General features: G+C 36.5%; 3 protein-coding genes across 4 annotated transcripts; 2 read left to right on the top strand and 1 right to left on the bottom strand.

Annotated features, from left to right (window-relative positions):
• The first annotated feature begins 855 nt into the window (after positions 1-855).
• Positions 856-13572, top strand: LOC104604486 (lysM domain receptor-like kinase 3). Of its 2 annotated transcripts, none has more exons than XM_010268841.3 (11): positions 856-2055; positions 4279-4359; positions 5485-5781; positions 7907-8052; positions 8137-8226; positions 8324-8429; positions 10426-10577; positions 10659-10756; positions 10852-10999; positions 12486-12593; positions 13118-13572. In XM_010268841.3, exons 1-11 carry the CDS (start codon positions 1467-1469, stop codon positions 13280-13282), a joined length of 1980 nt encoding a protein of 659 aa, XP_010267143.1. In that variant the 5' UTR covers positions 856-1466; the 3' UTR covers positions 13283-13572. The 2 variants fall into 2 exon arrangements, with proteins under 2 accessions (XP_010267143.1, XP_010267144.1); XM_010268842.3 differs by having other exon boundaries at positions 862-2055; positions 5533-5781.
• A 1822-nt stretch (positions 13573-15394) lies between these two features.
• LOC104604487 (senescence/dehydration-associated protein At4g35985, chloroplastic-like) lies at positions 15395-17614 on the top strand. Its single transcript, XM_010268843.3, has 5 exons — positions 15395-16130; positions 16392-16528; positions 16636-16802; positions 16982-17066; positions 17250-17614. Exons 1-5 carry the CDS (start codon positions 15543-15545, stop codon positions 17410-17412), a joined length of 1140 nt encoding a protein of 379 aa, XP_010267145.1. The 5' UTR covers positions 15395-15542; the 3' UTR covers positions 17413-17614.
• Positions 17615-18095: 481 nt separating this feature from the next.
• LOC104604488 (2-oxoglutarate (2OG) and Fe(II)-dependent oxygenase superfamily protein) lies at positions 18096-20413 on the bottom strand. Its single transcript, XM_010268844.3, has 3 exons — positions 19917-20413; positions 19393-19646; positions 18096-18658 (listed from the first exon to the last, which is right to left on the bottom strand). The coding sequence occupies exons 1-3, from the start codon at positions 20277-20279 to the stop codon at positions 18298-18300; spliced, it is 978 nt and encodes a 325-aa protein (XP_010267146.1). The 5' UTR covers positions 20280-20413; the 3' UTR covers positions 18096-18297.
• Positions 20414-22411: the final 1998 nt, after the last annotated feature.

The following is a 22411-nucleotide window of genomic DNA, read 5'->3' on the forward strand; positions in this document are numbered from 1 at the left end:
TCCCGTAGTTATTAATTATTATCCACGTGAAATGTTCCGAGCAGATCCCGTCATGTGTTCGCATCGAAAACAATCCGAACAATCTTCCCTGATTTCTGTTGTTTTGTTTTCCTATGAATGGTGAGAGCAAAAAAAAAAAAAAGAAAAAGGGAAAATTGTCTATTAGTATCATGTATTTTGGGATAGTATCACTTTAGTTCTTAAATTTTAAAATGTGATAATTCAGTATGGGAATTTTCAAAATGTATATGTCATTAATCAATCTTTTAATCAGCTATTAAGTGATATTTGAAAATATACAAATACCCATTGAGTGTTATCTAATTTTTTTATTAACCATTTACATGTTGATAAAAAATAAAGTCTCAAATCCTTGCCTCGTCTATTCAATAAAATTGGCAGTAGGCATTTTGATGATTCCAACTTTTTTGAACATAAGAGGTAAGGATTTGGGAATGTTTATTCTTTGTCAATATTTGAATGGTTGATAAAGAGAATTAGAAGACACTTGAAGGGCATTTATCTTTTTAAATGACATTTAACGACTGGTTCACAGGCTGATTAATGGCAGGTACTAGATTTGCACATTTTAAAAATTTGGATATTAAATTATTCCCTTTTAAAATTTAGGGACCAAACTAACAATAGACCCAAATACAGGATAGTAATATGAAATTTCCCCCAAAAAAAATGCACTGCATCCACAGTGCACAAAGCGCTGTATCTTAAATTTCAGAGTTGACTAGCCCGTACTCTTTAGTATTGTTATTCTTTTTTCTTTTTTTCCCTTTTCATCTCGTCTCCGTTAAAGAATCTAAAAATAAAATTAAGAACTCGTCGCCTAGGAAAGAAAATAAAGCAAAAACTCGTCGCTTTCCGATTTATGGTCTTTTACTGGCTTACTGCTCTCTCACGAACACGAACTAACCACCCAGCTATTACGTTGTTTATTATTGAATTGTAGGTGTAGATGAAAAGAAAGAAGAAATGCAGAGTTTACAGTGGTCTCATCTCATGTCTTGCTCTTGTCCTTGAATGCCTCCTCTTTAGTAGTAGTACTAATTTGTACATACTAATCTCTTCTTCTTCTTCTTCTCAACCCCGCTAAATTTAGCACGACCTTCTTCAGACTTCAATTCTTTATTCAATCATTCACTATTTTTTATCTAAAATTTCTTGCTTGTATTTGTTTCTCCTTCCTTAACTCTGAATCCGTCCTCTGTAATTCACTTCTCATTCTTGAGCTTACAACTCTGTTTTTATCCTTCTGAAGTTTCTTCTCCAAATTCGTGTGTTGTTGGGTTCTTAATTTGATTTTACTAAAAGCTGCCAACTTTGAGTAGTTATATTCATTGCTGCATAGTTTCTGCTTGCCACGATTTACATTATTTTTGTCTGAGACTTGTATCCTGGTTCTGTTTTTTTTTTTTTTGTTTGAAGTTCTAGTTTTTACTGAAGCAGCTTCTATGAAGCTTGTGAAGATCTCTTTCTCGATTCTGGTCTTACTTCTGAACCTACACTGCTCGTTTTCGTACCCTGCTCCATTGAATTGCTCAGACACCACCCGCCTCTGCACCTCATTTCTCGCATTCAAGCCAAATCGGATCCCAACTCAGCCCCTGATACAGAGCATGTTCGATGTCTTGCCGGAAGATGTGACGGTCGAGGGGGACAATCGCGATTATCTATTCATCAGGAAGAACTGTTCCTGTGCTGCTTCTGCTAAGAAGTACATGACCAATACAACTTTCACGGTGAGGGAGGATGACGGATCTGTCTACGACATGGTCATAGAGGCATACGGAGGACTTGCATTTTTGCCCAACTCCACGCGGAGCGCGCGCGTTGGCCTTGTGGTCTCCTTGCACCTGTTATGTGGGTGCTCAAGCGGGTTGTGGAATTACTTGATGAGCTATGTAATGCAAGACGGGGACACGATTGAGTCCTTGGCCAGCAGATTTGGAGTGAGCATGGACAGTATAGAGGCGATCAATCGAATTTCCAATCCTGATAATGTTTCTGTTGGGACCGTTTATTACATTCCACTGAATTCGGGTAAGTTTTTCTCCTGCATTTGTTTCTTTCCTTCTTGAACGCCTGTTTATGTAGTTACCCTCCATGTGCAAGTGGAAGCAATTACAATGCTAAGGTGCAGCATTGTCAATGGAGTTTCCTGTAGTGCAATTGTTTGAAGAACAACACTCGTAGCCCTTTCTCTTTTGGAAAACTCTGCTCAACCTAAAAAACCTGCAAATCCTGAACCCATTTAATGGATCATAAAGTAGTTGAGCTGTTTTGCCTTAGTCCCAAATCAACTGTGGAAAATTATGACCCATATAGGTTAAGGTTAAACTAAAATTCGGACCAGATAGAATTTTCCTAGACAGTGCAGAAGCACATAATTGGAAGTACGTTTCATGAAATTATATCAAGCAAAGCTTGGGCAAACCAAGCACTATGTGGCATCTGGGATGGAAAGCTCGCCTAGAATAGAGGAGCTTGCATAGCACATGCCATTTCTTCTTTTCATTCGGTAGGCATGTAAATGAATGCATTAATAAATGTTCATAAATACCTCATATAAAATGGTTGTTACAGAGTCTACTTCTCTGTGCAGAAGAATATATGGAATTTATGTTGGATCACTAGTAGTACCTACCATGTTACTGGCCCAAATTCTACATATAGTTATCTTGGAAATGCATCCTTCTGAATGATATTTTTTCTGTGCTATGATTGAACAAAATATAAGTAGGCATTCTATTCACTGGGTCAATTAATCTCCAGAGCTGGTCTAGAAAGCTGCATATTCTACTTTTATGGACTTGGGTTGCAATTTCTTCACTGATGTACTTTACTTGCATACTTATTGAAACATTCAAAATGTTCAACAAAAGCATATGCATTCCCTCATCAGACCCTGCTTCTCCCCACTCCAAAATATTCCTTCTGGTACTTGAATGCCAAAGTGTGAAGATATCCGGTAACAATTCTCTTTTGATGACTTATTAGCAGCATATGCATGGATGTCTCTTTGGAGATATCCAATACCATATAACTGACCAAAGTCATATAGGTAGTGAGCTTTTGAATTTTCATTTGATAGATGGGTTTTTGGTCGGGTTGAATGGCTAAGATTCATCTTATAATGGTTTATGACAGAAGGATTTTAATCTACAATAACAAAATTATACCTCTTGGCCAGAGAAACATGGCCAAAGTATTTTTAACCAGAGACAAAAATGGACTAATAGGTGTTTAAACTTAGTTTAGAGTGGGAGTGACATGAAACAGCAGGCTGATTGAAGATGCCCTATGATGGACAATCAAATGAATTGTTTCATTCAAATATACTCTAGGAACCTGAATTGTTTTTATGTTGAAAGCACAGTATGGAACAGGTCAAAGTTGACAAAGTCTTTTAGCTTAGTAAGCTCCTTATAGTTTTTCATTTCCATTTTTCTGGAGTACAGAGGCTTTTTGCTTCCAAATTTTAAATTTTGGACTGAATTTTTTTGTGTGTTTTATGTAAAACATCTTTTTTTACAGCTAAATTGAAATGCTGGTGTGCTAATATATTTTTAGCATGAAGTATTTCCCATTTCTTTTTTCTTTCAATACAATTTTTCTTACATATCTGGAAAAAAGTATGGACTAGGTTTCTATATAAGTGCCAATGTGCCATAGCCTGCCTGCAATTGTAGCAAAAGCTCTAGTATCAAGACAGAAATGATCCAGCAGGATCCACTTATGCTGTTCTTCCTGCCACAACAAGGTAGCATTATGTCGCTGCACTACTTTATGCAGCTTTTCCTCATTGTATTTCTCCATCTTGAAGACATGGGTATTTAGTCTATCTGTTGACTTTTTTGACAAATTGAACTGAAACAGCCCAAGGAAGAGTCACAATTTTTTTTTCCTTTTGATTGGTAATCATACAGTTCTATTTTCCTATAGAGAGTTTTATATGTTCATATGCACTGAACATCCCATAATGCATGGTAGGGGGATGCTAAATATCCTCCAATGGTGGTATCATCCCAATATGAAAAATGAAGATAAAAACCTAAAATACCAGACTACCAGAGAATGTAACACCACTTACTTTTCATTGCATATTTTGGAAATTTGATCTTACAAACATTTTCTTGTTATTATTATTTGACTGGCTAATTAGAAAAATAGGTTCTATGCCAACATAGTCTCCCTTCAGTTTCTTAAATATTCCTTATTCACAAATATGTACCTTATCTCACCATGATGTTATTATTTTGGTAGTTCCTGGTGAGCCTTATCCTCTGGAGGACATTTCTCCCACTCCTGGACCTGGACCTGCACCTTCTGTTTACACTTTTTCAGGTGCTATGCTTTATTTTATGGTTCATCAGTTTTATACAAATCTTGAAAATTATGAATCAGTTACAGCTTTTATTTTGAATCTATTAAATGATGTAAATCTGTTCATATTAGTATATCAATTATGTTATGCAGCCAGTTTTTCTGATCTTTGTAACTGAATTCTGAGAATTAAAAAAAAACTTTACAGTTAAATAGGAAAAACTCAATAGAAGTTTGCGGAGAGGCTAATAGGCATACTTCGAAAAAGAAATGTGCTTTCCAGTCCCAGATTAAACTACTGGAGCTCCATTATATTTCTAAATTGTGAAAGAAAATGTTTCATTGTTGAGCTAATGAAGAAGAGCAAAAAGCAATAACTAAAGAGATGTATCTGGGAGACCCCTTGAGTTGGATAGCAAGGCAAATTTGACCCCATCATTTTATTTTCTATGAAATTTCCACTGTAATTTTTGCATCATGAAGCAAAGAAGCACTTATTTTCTTTCCCTCTTTCTTTGTGTGTGTGTGTGGTGGGGAGGGGGGTTAATAAAAACCATGACCAGATACATTAAAAAGACTCCAATTACGAAAGGATGTGCGGCTTCTCATATCATCTTCTGGTTTTATGAAAAGTAGGTGAAGATGTTGGACATGGCATGGGCAAGATGTTTGCCATGGAGTTTACTCCAAAGTTTCAAATGCCCATGTTAACATGGTACCCATTTCAAACTATTTGTGAAACATAATGTTCAATATCTATATTTAAAAAGGAAGCATGAATATCAAAGGCTGGATTGGGTTCTATCTAGATATAGATGCTATCCACTAAATAAAACTATGAAAGCTTGTTGGATATCCATAAATGCTTGGTGGACTGAAGACCTAAACCTTCAGAAGGTTCCATTTATGGTCATTGAACTTCCATTTTCCCTATTGTTCTTCTTTTATGTGTAGGGGCCTTCTCCATTTTTTTTTAATAAAATCTATCTAGTTATCAAAAAATTCCAAAACATTTCAAGTGTGATTCTAATGTGGTTCCAGGAGGAAAAAGATATTTCTTCTTGTTTACTTTTTTACTTTTGTTTTACTTTATATTGCCTCATATTTCTATTAGCATGAGTAACTTCTATACTACCTGTTCTGCAGCAAATAAGGTGAATCATAAGGCTCATTTTCCATATTGGTGGATTATAGGGAGCTTAGCCGTCGGCCTTCTGCTAATATTTGTGTCCATATGTATCTGTCTTTCATTCAAGTCATCGATCTGCTCTGCCCAAGGCCCAGGAAATCATGAAAAAGATCCTGATGGAAAGATCCCTCATAAATTCCACATTCTTCAAACAAGTTTCTGTTGTGCTTCAGGGAGGTCCATCTGCTTCAATCCAGGGAACTATAGGTCAACCAACTGTGAAGTTAGCAATTACCAAATAAATATTCCTAAAGGTCTTAAATCCTGTACCAGAATGGATAGCTTTAAAATTGATGATTATTACCTTTCCTGTTGTTTTTTTTTTCTTTTTTTGGTAATGAACTTTCATCAAATCATAGACATATACATGTCCTTTTTAAATCTAAAGGTTCCAAACTTGTCTATATTTCATTCTTTCATTGTTATTATCTCCTTGATTCTGAATCCTGTAAATTGAATAATTTTTCTGAAGCTTATATGTCAGTATGAAGGAATACTATCTGAATGTCCGTATGTTGGCTCTATAAACAGTCAGCTCTACTTTAGCAGCTTATAATGAATATTAGCTGAAAAGGCATCAAATTTTTGGTATTGGTGATTTGGGTTTTCTATGTGAATGACTCTGGTCTTTCACAGAAAGGAATTCAGGACATCTAGTTCTCACAATTCTTTCTTGCTAGTTACCTGTCAAAATAATTATAACAAGAAGAATAGTATTGTTAATTGTAATGATTCATTCTTGCCAGTTGGCTACAGGTAATTTTGATGAATAAAGGTAGAAACAAATTGCATAAGTTGGTAAAAAATTGTTATAATCCAGTGGTAATATTTATACTCAATGCCATTCTGCAGTAAAACTATCTCAAACATATGCATATATAATGACCTAACTATGAAACAGAGACATGGATATATGCCTAGGTGCATCAAAAATACATGGCGTTAATGAGATCTACATTACCATAATAACCTAGTTACTTATGATTAAAGACAGCAATATAAAAAAAGAAAGTTCTTTTTTTTTTATGTTTTTTGTCATACCAGTGTCAGCATGTGAGATGCATTTTCTTTTGTTACATTGGTTAGAGGCTTCCGTTGTTGTAAAGAACTTGTAACTGACAAAAAAGAGATGAGAAAGTCCCCTTCAGTAATGGTGCATTTTCAGGCAAAGTTTGGGTGCATGTTTAAGGTCAACTATGCAAAACTTATTCACTCAAATAGATCATACAGGAGCATTAATAAATAATCTCATCTCTTTATGTGCTATTAGTTTTGAACCAACAGGTTTTTTCTTCCTCCACAACCCTTCTCTTTTTCTTTTCTGAATTTATTGAGGATCAAATTATGGAATAATTAGCTCAAAGTTGTGTATATGCATATAATTATATAGATAAAATTGAAATTTTACTGCCGTCATTAAGAAAATTTGGGATTTGTGATCTGTTTTCACTGGGTGGGTTGATTATTTGTTAGTATCTTTGCCTTGTATAAAGGCTTGAACATAATCCTAGACCCTAGTAGCAAATAACAAAAATAAAAAAAGGCTGGAAAAGAAGAGAGAAGAGAAAAGAAGTAGAGGAGTAGAGGGAGGAGAAAGAGATGAAAGAAAGGGAAGAGAAGCCAATAGAGAGATGGCTGCCTCTCCCATTAACTTTTATACTTAAGAAATAAAGTGTGTCCAAAGTCAAATATACCCTTAATAGGGTGGCTACTCTCAATACTCTAAAATGACCTAGAACAGCAACTTAAAAAGGCACTAAACTAATGGGCCTTGGGCCCAATAACATCAACTAATTAAGAAGAAATTAAATACAGCAAACTCTCAACAGGTTTGGGGCCTTTGGGCATCTGAATTTTTGTTTTTTTTTTCTAATCTCCTTCAGATTGTTCTAAATTTCTAATAAAGTCTTCTTGTTATTGCTACGAAAAGAAAAAGATACACCATGGTCAATCCAAATGTCTATGCCCATTAATTTTGTTCAAGAGAATTTGTTCAATTAAAAGTTTAAAACTGCAGATTCTTTTCACATCATCTGTATCAAAAGGGAAAAAACCATTCACTTTAGGTTGCCCAAAATTAAGTAAAATATCTGGATGTATCTTTCATTCACTTTATCCATGTGAGACACTTCAGGATCCGATACATGATAATGAAGAAAACATTTTCCGCTAATTACTTGCAACAAGGAGTTCTATGTGCTACAAATAACTTCTGTTGGCTCATGGTTGGTTTTATTTATTAATATTAATATAAAATAATATGTAACAGTTATTATTATTACTATTATTATTGTTGTTATTCTTATTATTATTATGCTTTTTCGTCTCCCTCTCATTTTATTATTTAATGGGTATTGAGCTTAATCTCATTTCTTGTAGTGATGGGGCCTGATCTATTTGACATGGACAAGCCTGTTGTTTTCATGTACGAAGAAATACTTTCTTCAACTGATGGTTTCTCTGATTCAAATCTACTTGGGCATGGAACATATGGCTCTGTCTATTATGGACTTCTTCGGGAGCAGGTCTGTTGCTTTATGTTCTTTGACATTAGAATTCATACTTGTAATTATGTGAAGTCATCAGTTATTTAATTTTGAATCCTTTAGGAGGTAGCAATCAAGAGAATGACTACAACAAAAACGAAGGAATTCATGGCAGAGATGAAAGTTCTATGTAAGGTTCATCATAAAAATTTGGTAAAACCCCTTGTGCCCATGTATTAGAACTTTTTGTTTTACTTCTATCATTTCTAATTACATCAGCATTGACCCTAGGTTTGTTAATTTTGTCAAGGTAGAATTGATTGGCTTTGCAGCTAGTGATGATGAATTATTCCTTGTTTATGAGTTTGCTCAGAAGGGTTCTCTTCGTAGTCATCTACATGATCCTCAAAACAAGGGTAAGAAAGCATTTCTATGTGGTGGCGCAAATATTCATATAGAAATGACTGCAACAACTTAAACGTGTGCACTTAGTTGGTTCTTATGATGCCTTTTCTCTTTCTAGTATCTGCTCAAGATTTTTCTTCTTTTTGGTAAAACAATATGTTAACATATATTGATAAAAGAAAATGTTATTTCATGCTTGAATATTATAACTTACCTGCAATTGAGACATTATTCATGATATGCTCTTTCCAGGTTTGGGCCAGTTTTGATTATTATTTTGATCAGTAGCAATAAAAAATTTTACTATTAAAGATATAAAGCAAAATATACAAATTTGTTAGAGATGGTAGACTAGCATACACCATATACCCCAAAAGCTCTTACACATCTATTATGAAAAAAAGTGAATTGTCCTGTAGAAAGAAGTGTGTCGATCAAGATTACCCCATTGGATGAATCCATGATGGGTGAATCCTATGGATTGCAAACAAATGGGTTCCAAGCTCCAACTAAAGAAACTGGTATTTTTTTCCTGTATAATACAAACTCTATCCTGTTATGATTCTTCATTACCTGTACAATAACAATATACTTAATCTGGACTTAGGCTTCACCAAGTAGGATAAGTTGAGATTTTTGCAGAAGGATGGCGTTCCCCTCCTTTCTGTGGAATGGTCACCAAAGAGTTCTTTAGAGGAGCTTCCTATGTGGCCAGGTAGAGGGATGATAAGGTCTAGACTTTCCACCAGAAAGTACCCTCAAGATTTTCCATGTATTAAATTCCCTGTCAATGAAGTTTTATACCTTATCATGTATTCAATTTGTTCCAAAGTAATGCTAGACATTGCAGGTTTTACTCTCTGAATCGTCTAGGAAATGTGCCCAGAAGGAAAGGGTTTGTTCTACCACGATGGAAGGTACTTTGGGGTTGAAAGTTTCCCCAACAGTGGCCAGAGTAGGATCTCCTACTGGAAGATTGCTAGGTCATCTAGATCTTTTGCTATATGACTTGTCTACTGAATCCATACCTTGCCACCCCCTCCACACATGCATAAACATATAATAGTACACATTAGGCATGTATGTGTGTGTGTCTGCTGGAGTATATTGATGTTAGTAATATGTTAGCAATGCCAGAAGGCAACACTTTGTTGATCACCCTTTACCTCCATGTGCTACAGAGTACAGACATGGGTCTCACCATGTTTGATAGCATGCAATAGTCTAGGACAAAACATACAGTATTGTCTGATAGCATTTGTCTATTAATATATGGCGCCCCTACTTTTCTATGGCATAGCTCTGAATGTCACAAACTCACAATTGCAGATAATAATTCTATGTTTTATTCTAATTTTTCTTGCACTTTCACATTTATATCAACCTTATTGCAACCAATCTATGGAAACTAAAATTAAAAGGAAAGATAATACCATAATACTCTCTCCCCCTCCTTCCTCGGGTATGTATGTGCAGGCTTCAGTTAAATACAAGTTTCTTTTTAAAAAGCATCTTTTGCTCGTTTGAATGTAAAAGGGTCATTATCCAATGACGGCCCCAGCCATCCAGGTTCCTGGGAGGGGTAAACTGGATATGAATATTAACCTTTGGCATTTTTTTGGGCACATAGTCGCTGCTCTTAGACTCAAATCTGTGTTATCATGCTTGTCAGCCTGACATTTTACTATTTCATCAAGCAATGGCCCCTACTCTTTTGGATATAGAAGGAAAAAAAAAAGAAAAGAAAAAGGTGCAGGCTTCTGAATCGAATACCACCTTTTACCCAAAAGAAAATGATAGTACCATGGTACTTTTTTTTTTATTTCCATTTGCAGGCTCCAGTTGAGTATGTTTTCTCTTTACAGCATGTGGAATACAGTATTACACTATTTGATTTATTTCTCTAACTTGTATAATTGGGTATGGTTATTTATTTATGTATTTCTGAGGGAATACTATGTACATGCATTTGGTCCTTACATTTGCGGATGATATCTGGATCTCCAGGTCATACATCTCTGTCTTGGATTATGAGGGTTCAGATAGCACTTGATGCTGCTAGAGGTTTGGAATACATTCATGAGCATACCAAAACACATTATGTCCACCGTGATATAAAGACAAGTAACATCTTACTTGATAGTGCCTTCAGGGCAAAGGTTGTGATTGCTTTGTGCTTAATGATTTCTGTTCCTAGTTTTCATTATTTTCATCTGATTGACTCAGTAATCCTGATGTAGATTTCTGATTTTGGGCTATCAAAACTTGTTACAAAACCTGGTGAAGGAGAAGCTTCTGCAACAAGAGTTGTGGGAACTTTTGGTTACTTGGCGCCAGAGTAAGCAAATTAAGTGTTGAAGAGTAATTCAGATTTATGATAAGTTCTTCTAGAATCAAGTTTTTCAATGCTTCCTGTTGCGGTTATTTGAACAGATATTTGAGTGAAGGCCTGGCAACAACCAAAAGCGATGTTTATGCATTTGGTGTTGTTCTTTTTGAGTTAATATCAGGAAAGGAAGCAATTACACGAACTGAAGGCGTGTTGATGAAAAATCCTGAAAGACGATCATTGGCATCTATTGTAAGTCTTGCTGTTGGCTGTTATTATTTTATTAGAAGGTAAGGAATAATAAAAGATCAGCACCCATGTACAACAAAGTAATGTGCAATGGGAATAAAGGAGAAATTATTTTCATATATAAGAGTCATCTAACTATAAAAAAGATAGTATCAAAAAAAGAATTATAAGGCCTTAGTTCCTTTGAATAGTTTATGAGCAGTCACCCATGAGTATAACATTCCTTGAATTTTTCTTGCCACCATTTACTCTAAAGAATAACATTCTTTGTGTAGCATAAATTCAGGCATTCTTTCACCCCAAATGATCAAAAAATACAGCAGTAGGCATCATCCTCCACACTAGCTGCTAAGTGCTAACATTCCAGAAGTTCTTATATTGATTCCAGCAAGCATCCTCTCATTCTAAATATCCCTTGTACCTTCATCCACATCTTGGTGGAGAATCTACAATGGAGTAACAGGTGGTTCACCATTTCTATACATCCATATAGATTACAATTAGTGTTGTCCATCACCATCCCCCTTCTCAACAAATTTCCCACTGTTAGATACCTGTCTAGCATTGAGGTCAACACCAAAAACACCACTTTTGAGGGAACAGCAGTACACCATATTTGTGAGTTTGGAAACTTGCCTTCATCTCGGAGTATCAACTTATTATTAGAAGGACCTCACTGAAAATTTCCCTGATTTTCCACATGTCCAAACCATCCTATCCATCTAGCTGACGATGAGACATTTGGTTGTAAATTCATTATATTAGGATATGAGTTTCTTTTAAGAGGGTAATGTTGTCTTAGCTTGTTACATTTTAATGTCAATTGTAAATTTTGTTGCATTTTCTAGTGAGCCATTGGAGTAAATTCAACGCATATGATATAATTTCTGTAAACTTCATATTGTTACTTTACCTTATTCCAAGTTATCTTCATTTGAAATTGGAGTTTTTTCTTCATATTTTCAGCCTATGTTCAACAAGTAGTTTTGTTCCTATACTTGACAAAAATTGTCTTGACATTAGCACATTTTCTATTGTGATTCTTATGCAAACATCAAACCATGTACCTTATAATTTATTTTTAATAGAAACCTTGCCAAAATGATCATCAACATAGTGCATGTTTCTCCAGGCATGTAGATGCCCAATTTGTTTTTTTTTTTTTTGAGCTAAAATGTTGACCATTCATGTCCATTCCAGAACACCTTTCAGAGATTTGATTTTACTGTAGTGAAACTAAGCTCCCAATTTTGTCACACAGTGATCATAAAGTTTCCAAAATTATATCATTTTGACCTTTTATAGAGTAAATTCTCGGGCTTGGTGGGTCTTGTTAAGGTCCTTAAATTGCAGTTTCATGGACCTCATTTTCCTTGCACCGTGGACTTATTTGACCTTATCTTGTTCTGGACTATCCATTCATAAGCATGTAGTACCACAGAATATGGACTTTTACATTGTCATATCTGATTTTTGGTCAATTTCACAGATGTTAGCGGCTCTTAGGAACTCTCCCAACTCAATGAGCATGTCAAGCTTGAAGGATTGCATTGATCCTAGTTTGATGGATTTGTACCCACATGATTGTGTATACAAGGTAAAGTAGGAAAAGGAATTTCACTTTTGTTCCGACTCTATATTGTTTATAATATCTATCATGGTTGGTCTTTCTGCCCAATCAAGTACTGTCATGAAGCCTTCAGCCCTTGTGAGGACAATGATCCAGTTAATATTTTCCCCATGCAATAGAACTGAAAAATAAAGGGAAAACCCAGAGAAATGTTTCTATATTTTTGCTTTCCAACCAAAATTCTATCACTTTTGATACACATTAATAAAAGATATGATCGGTCATTGAAAAGCAATCCATTTGTATGCACCAACACAGATCCCAGATTTTCTTTTTCTTATTTCTACTGGCAACAAAACAAAAATGTCGATATTGTTGATGCCCCATAGTCAAGGAAACTTGAGTCCAGGATTGACCCACTTGCAAACAAAATGATCTCTCTAATACTAGCGTAATATCATAGAGAACAATAAGACATTTCTAGAATCAAAGATAGTGCAAATGATTTTGTATACCCCTTATCTCATTTTGTGGTGCATCTCTTCATGCAGATGGCCATGTTGGCAAAGCAGTGTGTAGATGAAGATGCCATTTTACGACCAGATATGAAGCAAGTGGTGATTTCCCTTTCACAGATCCTCCTCTCCTCTATAGAGTGGGAAGCAACACTTGCTGGGAACAGCCAGGTTTTTAGTGGCCTTGTTCAGGGAAGATAAATTATGGATCAGTTTCTTTTCCAAACCACTATTGTGACAACCTTGTTCCACTTAACATTTTCTCTTCTGTTGTATGTGTGCATAGTAGGCTAGTAGCCAAAGAGATCCACTCAAGTGGCTCTCTACAATTGAAATATTGTATTATTTTATGATATCAGCTTTTTGTGTGGGAAATTTTGATGTGACATAAGATGTACTAAGAGCTGAAGAAGGGTTTGGTTGCTTTTCTTAGCTCATGCTATTTTGAGTATGTTGATATCCATCAGTACTGCTGTATTGTTTCCCTTTTCTGATATTCTCTTATGGAATACAGTGCAAATTGAGAAGTGTTAAAAATAAAGCAGGTTAATCTAAGGCTCAGTTTGGAAAGAGTACAAATGCAAATATGTACAGCGTAAATTCATACAAAATAGTATAAAGTATAAGGTTTTGCACTCGTTCTCTATAATAGGGATGCAGCCTATGGATCATGTAATTAATTGTAACTGTGGTTCAAACGCAGGGCCCCTTATCCACCATTGCCATGGTATAGACCTCAATTGCACCTTTAATAAAACCACGATGTGATTAGCATAATCATATGTTACTGACAAGGAGTCCCAATCTCCTTATGTATAATCTTCCCTCAACCTCATTTGCCTAGATGAACTTAGCATGTGTGTGTTAGAACTTTTGAGTAAATCAATAGGGCTGCAAATGTATCTGATTGAATTGGATATGGGTAGATCCAATTTTGATTTGTTCATATTCAGATTAAAATCGAATTTAGCATGAATAAATTAAACTCAAAATGGTCAAAATATTACATGTTATTAATAAAGTGAATTGAAAATAACTGATATTGTATGGTCATGAATAAAATGAATTGAAATAACTTGTTTGAAGCTTGAACCTGACTCTTAGTAAAAACACAATATTCAAACCAACTTTAATAATGAATACAATATGATAGGATTTGAAATTGAGATTGGACAAGCAGGTATCATTCTGCAGCCCCATAAATTATGTTAGGTCATCCTAATAATGACACTGGATCAGTATATTTTGTTGATTGGTCATCTACCCATGTACCCCCCCCCCCCCCCAAAAAAAAAAAAAAAAAAAAAACCGTCCGGCAAGGACAAAAAACCTGTGGCATTAATGGATAACAAAGCCTCGCCTCCCCTGTTTGAGATGATCTAAAGTGAACTCTGCAGTCAGAGCCCTTTCCATTTAGATAGGTTGCAACTCCTCTAACGTTTGCCATAGTATGTGGATATTGTCTAACGCTAACTAAAATTGCTAAGCTTGTACTGTCCGAAGGTGTTACACGCTGGCCCACAGGATTACCAGTCCACAAGTGACCACCGCAGTAGAGTAAATATATGCTTCAACACGCTTTGTAAATTTAAATTCATGTCTCCTATATCTGAGACTGAGAGAACCTTGAGCATGTGTCACGTCACCTTGTTTTCCATCGGCCAATGGCCCTTTCCCAATGAAAATAAACTCTGTTTTTGGGTCAAACTTCCAGGAATCGATATTACTAAGACACTGATGAAAAGTGGGATACAGGGTTCCATAATTAACCTGATTAGGATGCATTTGTACACTGTTTAGTGGATGTGTGGAAACCTTTGCTGCTTCTCTAGTCTCTACAAAAATTAGTATAGTTGAAAACTGAAAAATGATATGGACACCCTTACGATCAGAGAGGACCAACATCTCTATAACCAGGAAGATGAGCTCACATCTCTTGCAACTTTGACTGATTGCGGTATTTTCTTACCACTACCAATAAAACGTAGCACAATTCCCTTTATTTCAAATATTTTAAAACACCCAGCGATCTGCTTTTTGATTCAGTAGCTAGCATGTCCTGGTTTTTAAAGGTGCTTAGTCATTTGAAAATGTTCGTGGCAAATTCAGCGTGTAGATAGGTTAGTCACGTGGCAAAAGCTGCGGGGATGAAACTTCACCTGCTGTCGAAAGAAGAGAAACAAGGTTGTGGAGGGAGGGCTATAGGTTCCAGAGCAGCCACACCACTAAATAATTCACCGAAAGTAACAATCCTTTACGTGAAATTGTTCCTTGGAATGGAATAAAGTTGCAAGTATGGAATCAATCGCAGAATAACTTTCTTTTCTTATCAAACCCGTTTTCATCTTCTTCCTACTTTTCTCTCATCTTTCCTGTCACTCTAGAACTCGAATTTTTCCAGTTTTACAGCACCAGAAATCATCTCATTCAATTTCAGCCAGAGAGAGAGAGAGGAAAGAACATGAATTGTTTCAAATCAGCTCGCTCCAGAAAGAGGTCTCCTACCAAAATGACCTCTCCTGAAACTGTTTTCGCATCAAAACAAGAAAACGTAGAAAACAAAAGAGCTAAAGAAGAAATGTTGTTAGAGATCCCAGGTTGTACAGTTCACCTGATGGAAGGAGGAGAGGCGTTGGAACTTGCAAAAGGAGTTTTCAGACTTGTCAGGCTCACAGAAGATGGCATTTCCCTCGCCACAATTGTAAAAGTTGGTGATGAACTCCAATGGCCTCTAACAAAAGATGAGCCAGTGGTGAAACTCGACGCACTCCATTACCTCTTCTCGTTGCCGATGAAAGACGATGATCCTTTGAGCTACGGTGTGTCTTTCCTCGAACAGTTCAAAGGTGATCTGGGTTTGTTGGATTCCTTTTTAAAGGAGCATTCGTGCTTTACTGGGTCTTCTTCTACCCAAACTGGGGCTGTCGATTGGAAGGATTTTGCTCCGAGGATTGAAGACTACAACGGGGTTTTAGCAAAGGCCATTGCTGAAGGAACAGGCGAGATTGTGAAGGGCATTTTCAAGTGCAGCAATGCCTACACCAAGAAGGTTTGAATTGAGTGTTTTGTTTCTGTTGTCATAAAAACAGAAATTGCCAAGAATCAATCAAATGGAAGTTTCTACTGCCAAATAAAGAAAACACACCCGTGGCAACTGGCAACAACATTCCATCAAAATATAAGAAGCCAAATCTTAGTTACTCTTAGCCCCTGAAACCTACTCTATTGTTTTCTTAACCTGTACTTTAAGTTATTCTTAGCCCCTGTTTTCTTAACCAGTTGTACAAATTAAGAGAGTAACGAACTGCAGGTTCAAAACGGAGGAGAGATGATTGTAAGTCGTGTTGGTGAGGAGAAGAACAAAGTCTCCACAACAACAACGGGAAGTAAAAGCAGCAAAAGTTCAGCTGGGACAAAAAAGAGTGGAGTCCAGAAGGGACTAAAACGGTATTCTAAAATGGACTCAGTATCTTAAGGCCAGTTTGTTAGTGTTCTGTTTATTAAGCAAGATCAGGTCATATGCGACATAGTATTACTTGTTACTTGTGTTACAGGGTGAGAAAGCTATCAAAAATGACAGAGAAGATGAGCAAATCATTACTAGATGGTGTGGGGGTTGTCACTGGATCCGTGGTTGTGCCTTTGGCTCGATCCCAGGCTGGGAAAACGTTCCTAGCCATGGTCCCTGGAGAGGTCCTCCTGGCTTCACTCGATGCCGTCAGTAAGTGAAACAATGAAACCCAAAATGGATATGCTTTATTCAGGATGTTGTTTATCAGTCTCTCACTCTCACACGTAAACTATAATACTAACGGTTTAAATGTACAAATTAAATGCAATAAAGTTTTTGTTATCTACATAAGAGATTAAATAACCAGGGTTTCAACCTTGGAAGTGCAGACAAGGTTTTAGATGCAGTAGAAGTTGCAGAAAAACAAGCTCTCTCTGCCACCTCACGTGCCGCAACCAGAATGGTCTCCCAAAGGTAAAAGAGCTAAAACAACTTAACCAATACTTGGGATCCCGTGCCATTTCCATTCTCAGATTCTGATTTCTGAATGCTGGAAAATAAGATGTTTTAATATTTCATTTCCCAGATTTTCTCGTCTTTTATTTTTTGCTCTCCCATAGTTATTGTTACTGATTCAACTTGATCCATTGGCAACAGATTTGGAGAAAACGCAGGGGAAATTACAGAAGATGTCTTTGCAACTGCAGGGCATTGTGCTGGCACTGCTTGGAACATATTCAAAATTCGGAAGGCCATCAATCCTGCTTCTTCTGTTCCCTCAGCAATACTGAAGAGTCCAGCAACAAAGAGGAGACAGTAGATTGTTCAAACAGCCCAACCTATTCTATCTGATCTACCCCATCTGATGGCACCATCTAACTAGATATCGGTCTCACTTGCATTACCATAGTTGGTGGTATAAACTCCATGGATCAGTTGTGTGTAACAGAAGTCGAGTAAAGAAACTAATTGTTGCTTCATGTGTTCCCCTGGATTTACTAAAAAATCTGCTTCCCGGGCCACATAATTTCATGTGTCTACTTGATTTACTTTAGTTCCTGAAATATAAGTTTAAATGTGCTTGCATATTTTATATTAGATATGCCACTAAACCATAGTTGGGATAAGGCTTGGATGATGATGATGATTGATGATGTTGGTGCCACTAAACCCCATTCCTTGGGAACCATCTGACTACAGTAACACCATCAGCCAAAAAGAAGGTAACAAGGTCAAGGGAACAGCCTACATTTCTCACCTAGCATGCTAAAAATATGGTACATCTTTAGTTGAAATGGAGTTTTCTCTTTGGACCATTTTTTGTTCTTATCTAATTATCTTTATTTAAGATAGTGGTTTATTTGGCAAGCTGGAATGAACATGGAACCGTATGCTGTGAATGGAACAAGGAATATTTACATGGGTAAGCTTAATTCCATCGCAATGTGAAACTTACGTAATTCCACGTCTTCTAATAACACATTATCATCACACTTGTGGGGGTTAACTTAAAAGTAATTTGTTATAGATACAGAGCATGCATAGTAGTATTTTGAGGTCAGACCCCTGCCAATGCTAGGATACAGGTATTCAGAGGCTCAAGAAAATGAGATGTGAATTGCATATATTCTCTCATGTGGGTGGAGCTGTAAAAGGGGCAGTTAATCCTACAAGCAGGAGCTAGTACATTGAGATTACAATCCCCTTACTTACAGAGTGAAGCCAGTATACGGCGGGGTGGATCAAATGATCGTCTAGAATGAAGGACTGCCAAGTTATCAAGCAGCAAAACATCACCTTTATGCCAAGGGATGGCAACACATTCCTCATCCAGGATTCTCAGGCAGTCGTAGATAATATCAGCTGGCAATGGTGTCCCATCTCCAAAGGTTACAGCCTTTTCAGGATCATTGCGTGCATCTTTCCACCCTGTATAAGCAGCCACCATGCTATTAAACCAGATTTTGCGTCCCCTACTCTTGTCAAATTTAATAGCTGGTATTGGACCCATTACTGTTTTCACACCTTCCTCTATCCAATCCAACTTCATGCCCAGCCGGGCAGCCCTGTCACATGTTTTTATAAGAGGGATGAGATCATGCGACTAGACATTTTCTTTCCTTGCACAGTCCAAGTATCGGATGCCAAAAACATATGCCCAGAAAAAGATTAGGTATAAAAAAGATATACAAACACTATATTTCAAGTGCTAGAGAGAACATTTCTTGGTACAAATGTAAAACCTCGAGAATATAAGCATGAAAACACGGTTTACTGTTTTAGAGCAACCACTTCATGCCAAAAGAAGAAGAAGAAAAGAAAGAGGTTAAGTCTGCATCCAGTCCACTCCAAGTGGAGGTAGTAAGGCTTTGGAAGGAGTACAACTACAAATATGTAGAGTGCAAAACCTTGTATCGTGTATTATTTTGTATGTATTTGTACTGTACATATAAATATTTGTATTTGCAATCTTTCCAAACTAAGCGCTCAGTTTGGAAAGAGTACAAATACAAATATGTAGAGTGCAAAATCTTATATTTTGTATGTATTTGCACCGTATATATTTGTATTACTCTTTCCAAACAGAGCCATTGTAGTCATAAAAAATGCTAAAAAGAAGGGAAAAGCAAAGGTGTGCCCCCTGTTACATTTCTAGGTAGACAAACAATTGCTAAAGTTTCTGTCTCGATAACACTATAATAGCATATATTGCATTCGATGATCACCCAGATAGAGAATCCAAGGTTGGTGTGCACGATATGTACGAAATTAAAAAAGAGAGTAGGAGAAGAATTTGAACCTTTCCTCGGCTATGCTTCTGTCATTGGTTAAGAAGGTGGATTGCCAACCACGGCCGATGGGAGAAGAAGGGTCATCTCCAGCCCCTAATATCCTTGTGTAAAGAAGACCAAACTCCTCCAATCTCTCAACAAATTCCGGATATCTCTGTTTCATCTTCTCATAGACAAGATGACTGAGAACAATGGGAGTTTCTCCCCCACATGCTGGCTCCTCTTCACAAAAGAAAAACAATTTTGATGGGAACTCTGGCACCTATTTGATCAATATTGTCAAGAGTCAATACTCTAACACCCATTTTTGAAACCCAAGTTAAAGTTCATTCAATAAATTCATAGAACACAGAGACGAGCTCAATTGAACAAAGCAGGGGAACAATCAAGTATGAAACTTTATATTCCTTTAGAGAAAGAGAGTTGGATTGGCGGGTCTATCACTGAACTTGTAACTTTTGGTAGCAGAGATATGGATGAACATGGCCTTTAATTAAAAACACTGTATTCAATGTAAAAGTTCTGATATAACCTGAGCCATTTCATGGTGAAACGGGATCTTCTGATCAGGTGGGGATTCATTCGCCGTAAAGACTCTTCCGATGACGTTGGTTCGGGGAGCAGCTCCACCGACATATGGTAGCTCCTTGTAACCGAAAGCCTCGACAACGGCATTGAAGTCCGAAGCTGAGCTTACAGGGAAACCTCTGAGAAGAATCGCTCCGCTCGAGTGAAGCAGACCTTCCAGCCATGGCTTGTGATCTTGTATGCTCTTCAAGAATCGGGAGAGATTGAATGCAACGGGGGGATCAGGATAGACGACTGCGGGGAAGACTATGCCGTCCAAGGATTTCTGCTGAGGTAAACCAACTCCTTCCACAAGCCCTCCCGGCATTATGGCTTTTTGCCTTCTCCTCACGATTAATGCTAACGTGCGCTCCGCGATACGGGAACTAGGTTTGAGCCTCTCTCTCTCTCTCTCCGAAAGATTCTGAGATGAAAGGGGATAACAAATTTTTTCGGCGAACGATAAAAGAGAAGAGAGGGATGGAGTTGATGTCCATTTCTGTCACTTTGGCACTTGGCTGCTTTGGGACCAGATTATGCTAACTTACGCCAAGGTATATCCCCTTCTTTCTGTCATGTTAACGGATAAGTGCTGCACATGATGGATCGTTTTCCAGCATTTGGATAAATCGTGTGGACAAGCTGCGCTGAAGCTGTTTGTGGATTCTGATCAAACGTAAAAGATGCTGTGGAGTGCGGAGGTCCTTCCTCCGCTGGATCAAAGATTCAAAAGCGAAAACATCTTTCTTATTAATGAACGGTGAGATATGCATGCTTCCGGAATTATGCTAACATGCGCTAATGTGATTTCCTCTCTGACCTTGTTTCACGTCCAGGTTCAACTGTTCAAGAGTTATCTTCTGCCTCCAATTATGGCTGCAACCAGCACACGCATCGAATCGAATCGGATGTAGGTAGATTCGAATTTGATTCGTTTATACTCGAATTCGGGCTGGATCTTGTCCGTCTAATGTGTATTGGATTCGAAATTGAATAAAACTAAAAATGATAAAAATATTTATATTACTAATAAAATGAAGTAAAAATTACTATGTATTCCATGAACAAAATGAATTAAAAATTACTTATATCAAACTTGAGCATATCACAATTTACTATAAAGTATAAATTCAACATTTTTTATTTAATTGAGAGGTGGCTCAATTGATACGTTAACTGATTTGTTTGGACAGAAGCGCAAGGGGGTGGGGGGCTGTTAGGCTGTATTTGTCATTCCTTATGCCTTATTTTAAGGATTCATCTATTTTTTATAATTAAAATGAAATGCCCTTTTTAATGTTTTTTTTTTTTTTTTATATATATCTTCCTTGAAGGGATATACAACGGGTGTAGCTCATCCCCCAACTTATAACCCCTCGACCAATTAAAATGTCTTTATGAACACTAAATTTTTAATTGTGAAAAGGAGATAAATCCTTAGAATAAAGAATGTTAAATGCAGCTTTAGTGTGATGTTGTACTATTCAATGGCCCCTAAATGGATACTATTAAGTGAATCCCAACTTGGCCTTTGTTATTTACTTAGACTGCATTTGGCGTTCCTTATTTTAAGAACTTATCTCTTTTGCAGCTAAAAACCCATTGTTCATAAAGGCATTCTAACTGCAAAAAAAGAGATAAATTCTTAAAATAAACAATGCCAAATGCAGCCTTAATGAATTACGATGCTATTTAAATGGAGTAAATGACCTTTAGGGGTAATTGGGTGAACGTTCGTTCCAATAAAGTTTATCATGGGCAAAATTAGATTTAAATTACTTAATTCTTTCCCATTTTAATAATTACTTAACCTCTCCAATACTTTGACCTTTGCAAAAGCTCCCCTCACGTTTTAAATAAATATGTGAATGCACGTCTTTCATTAATTACATTGTAAATAGTGTCATTGAAATTATAACTATGCCCTTGTTATAAATGTGTATAGCGAGTATTGTTATTTATTCATATTAGGGTTGTAAATGGATTGGACTCATTTACATCTCCATCCAATATAATTATCAAACCTTTTGGATTCAAAACTGATCCAAATTTTGACATTTGGGACTTGGTTTTGGATTTAATCTATATCTGAGTTATTGAGCTTAAAATGAATAAGTTTTAAATCTACATCTAAACTGGTTATTAATCGGATGTAAGTTCTAACATTTAAATTTAGAATAATTAAATTTGAAGTTGGATTGGGTAATGAATTTTGGAAGTCAGTTGACAACCCTAATTCATATTACATGAATATGGTGTCTACTAATAGGAAAGATTTAAGTTCAGACCCAACTTGGCCCCTTATTCACTTAATGAAAAGTGAATAATAAAATTCACTCAAATAAAAGTGAATTGACTTTTGGGGGGTAATTTGATAATTTTTCATCTTAATAAAGTTTTTTATGGACAATGAGGATATTAAAAAAAATAAAACATGACTTTAGTCTTTCCTTTCAAGTC

Source organism: Nelumbo nucifera, chromosome 6 (genome assembly GCF_055504915.1).
Source record: "Nelumbo nucifera cultivar China Antique chromosome 6, China Antique-T2T, whole genome shotgun sequence".
In the NCBI taxonomy this organism is placed as follows: Eukaryota; Viridiplantae; Streptophyta; class Magnoliopsida; order Proteales; family Nelumbonaceae; genus Nelumbo; species Nelumbo nucifera.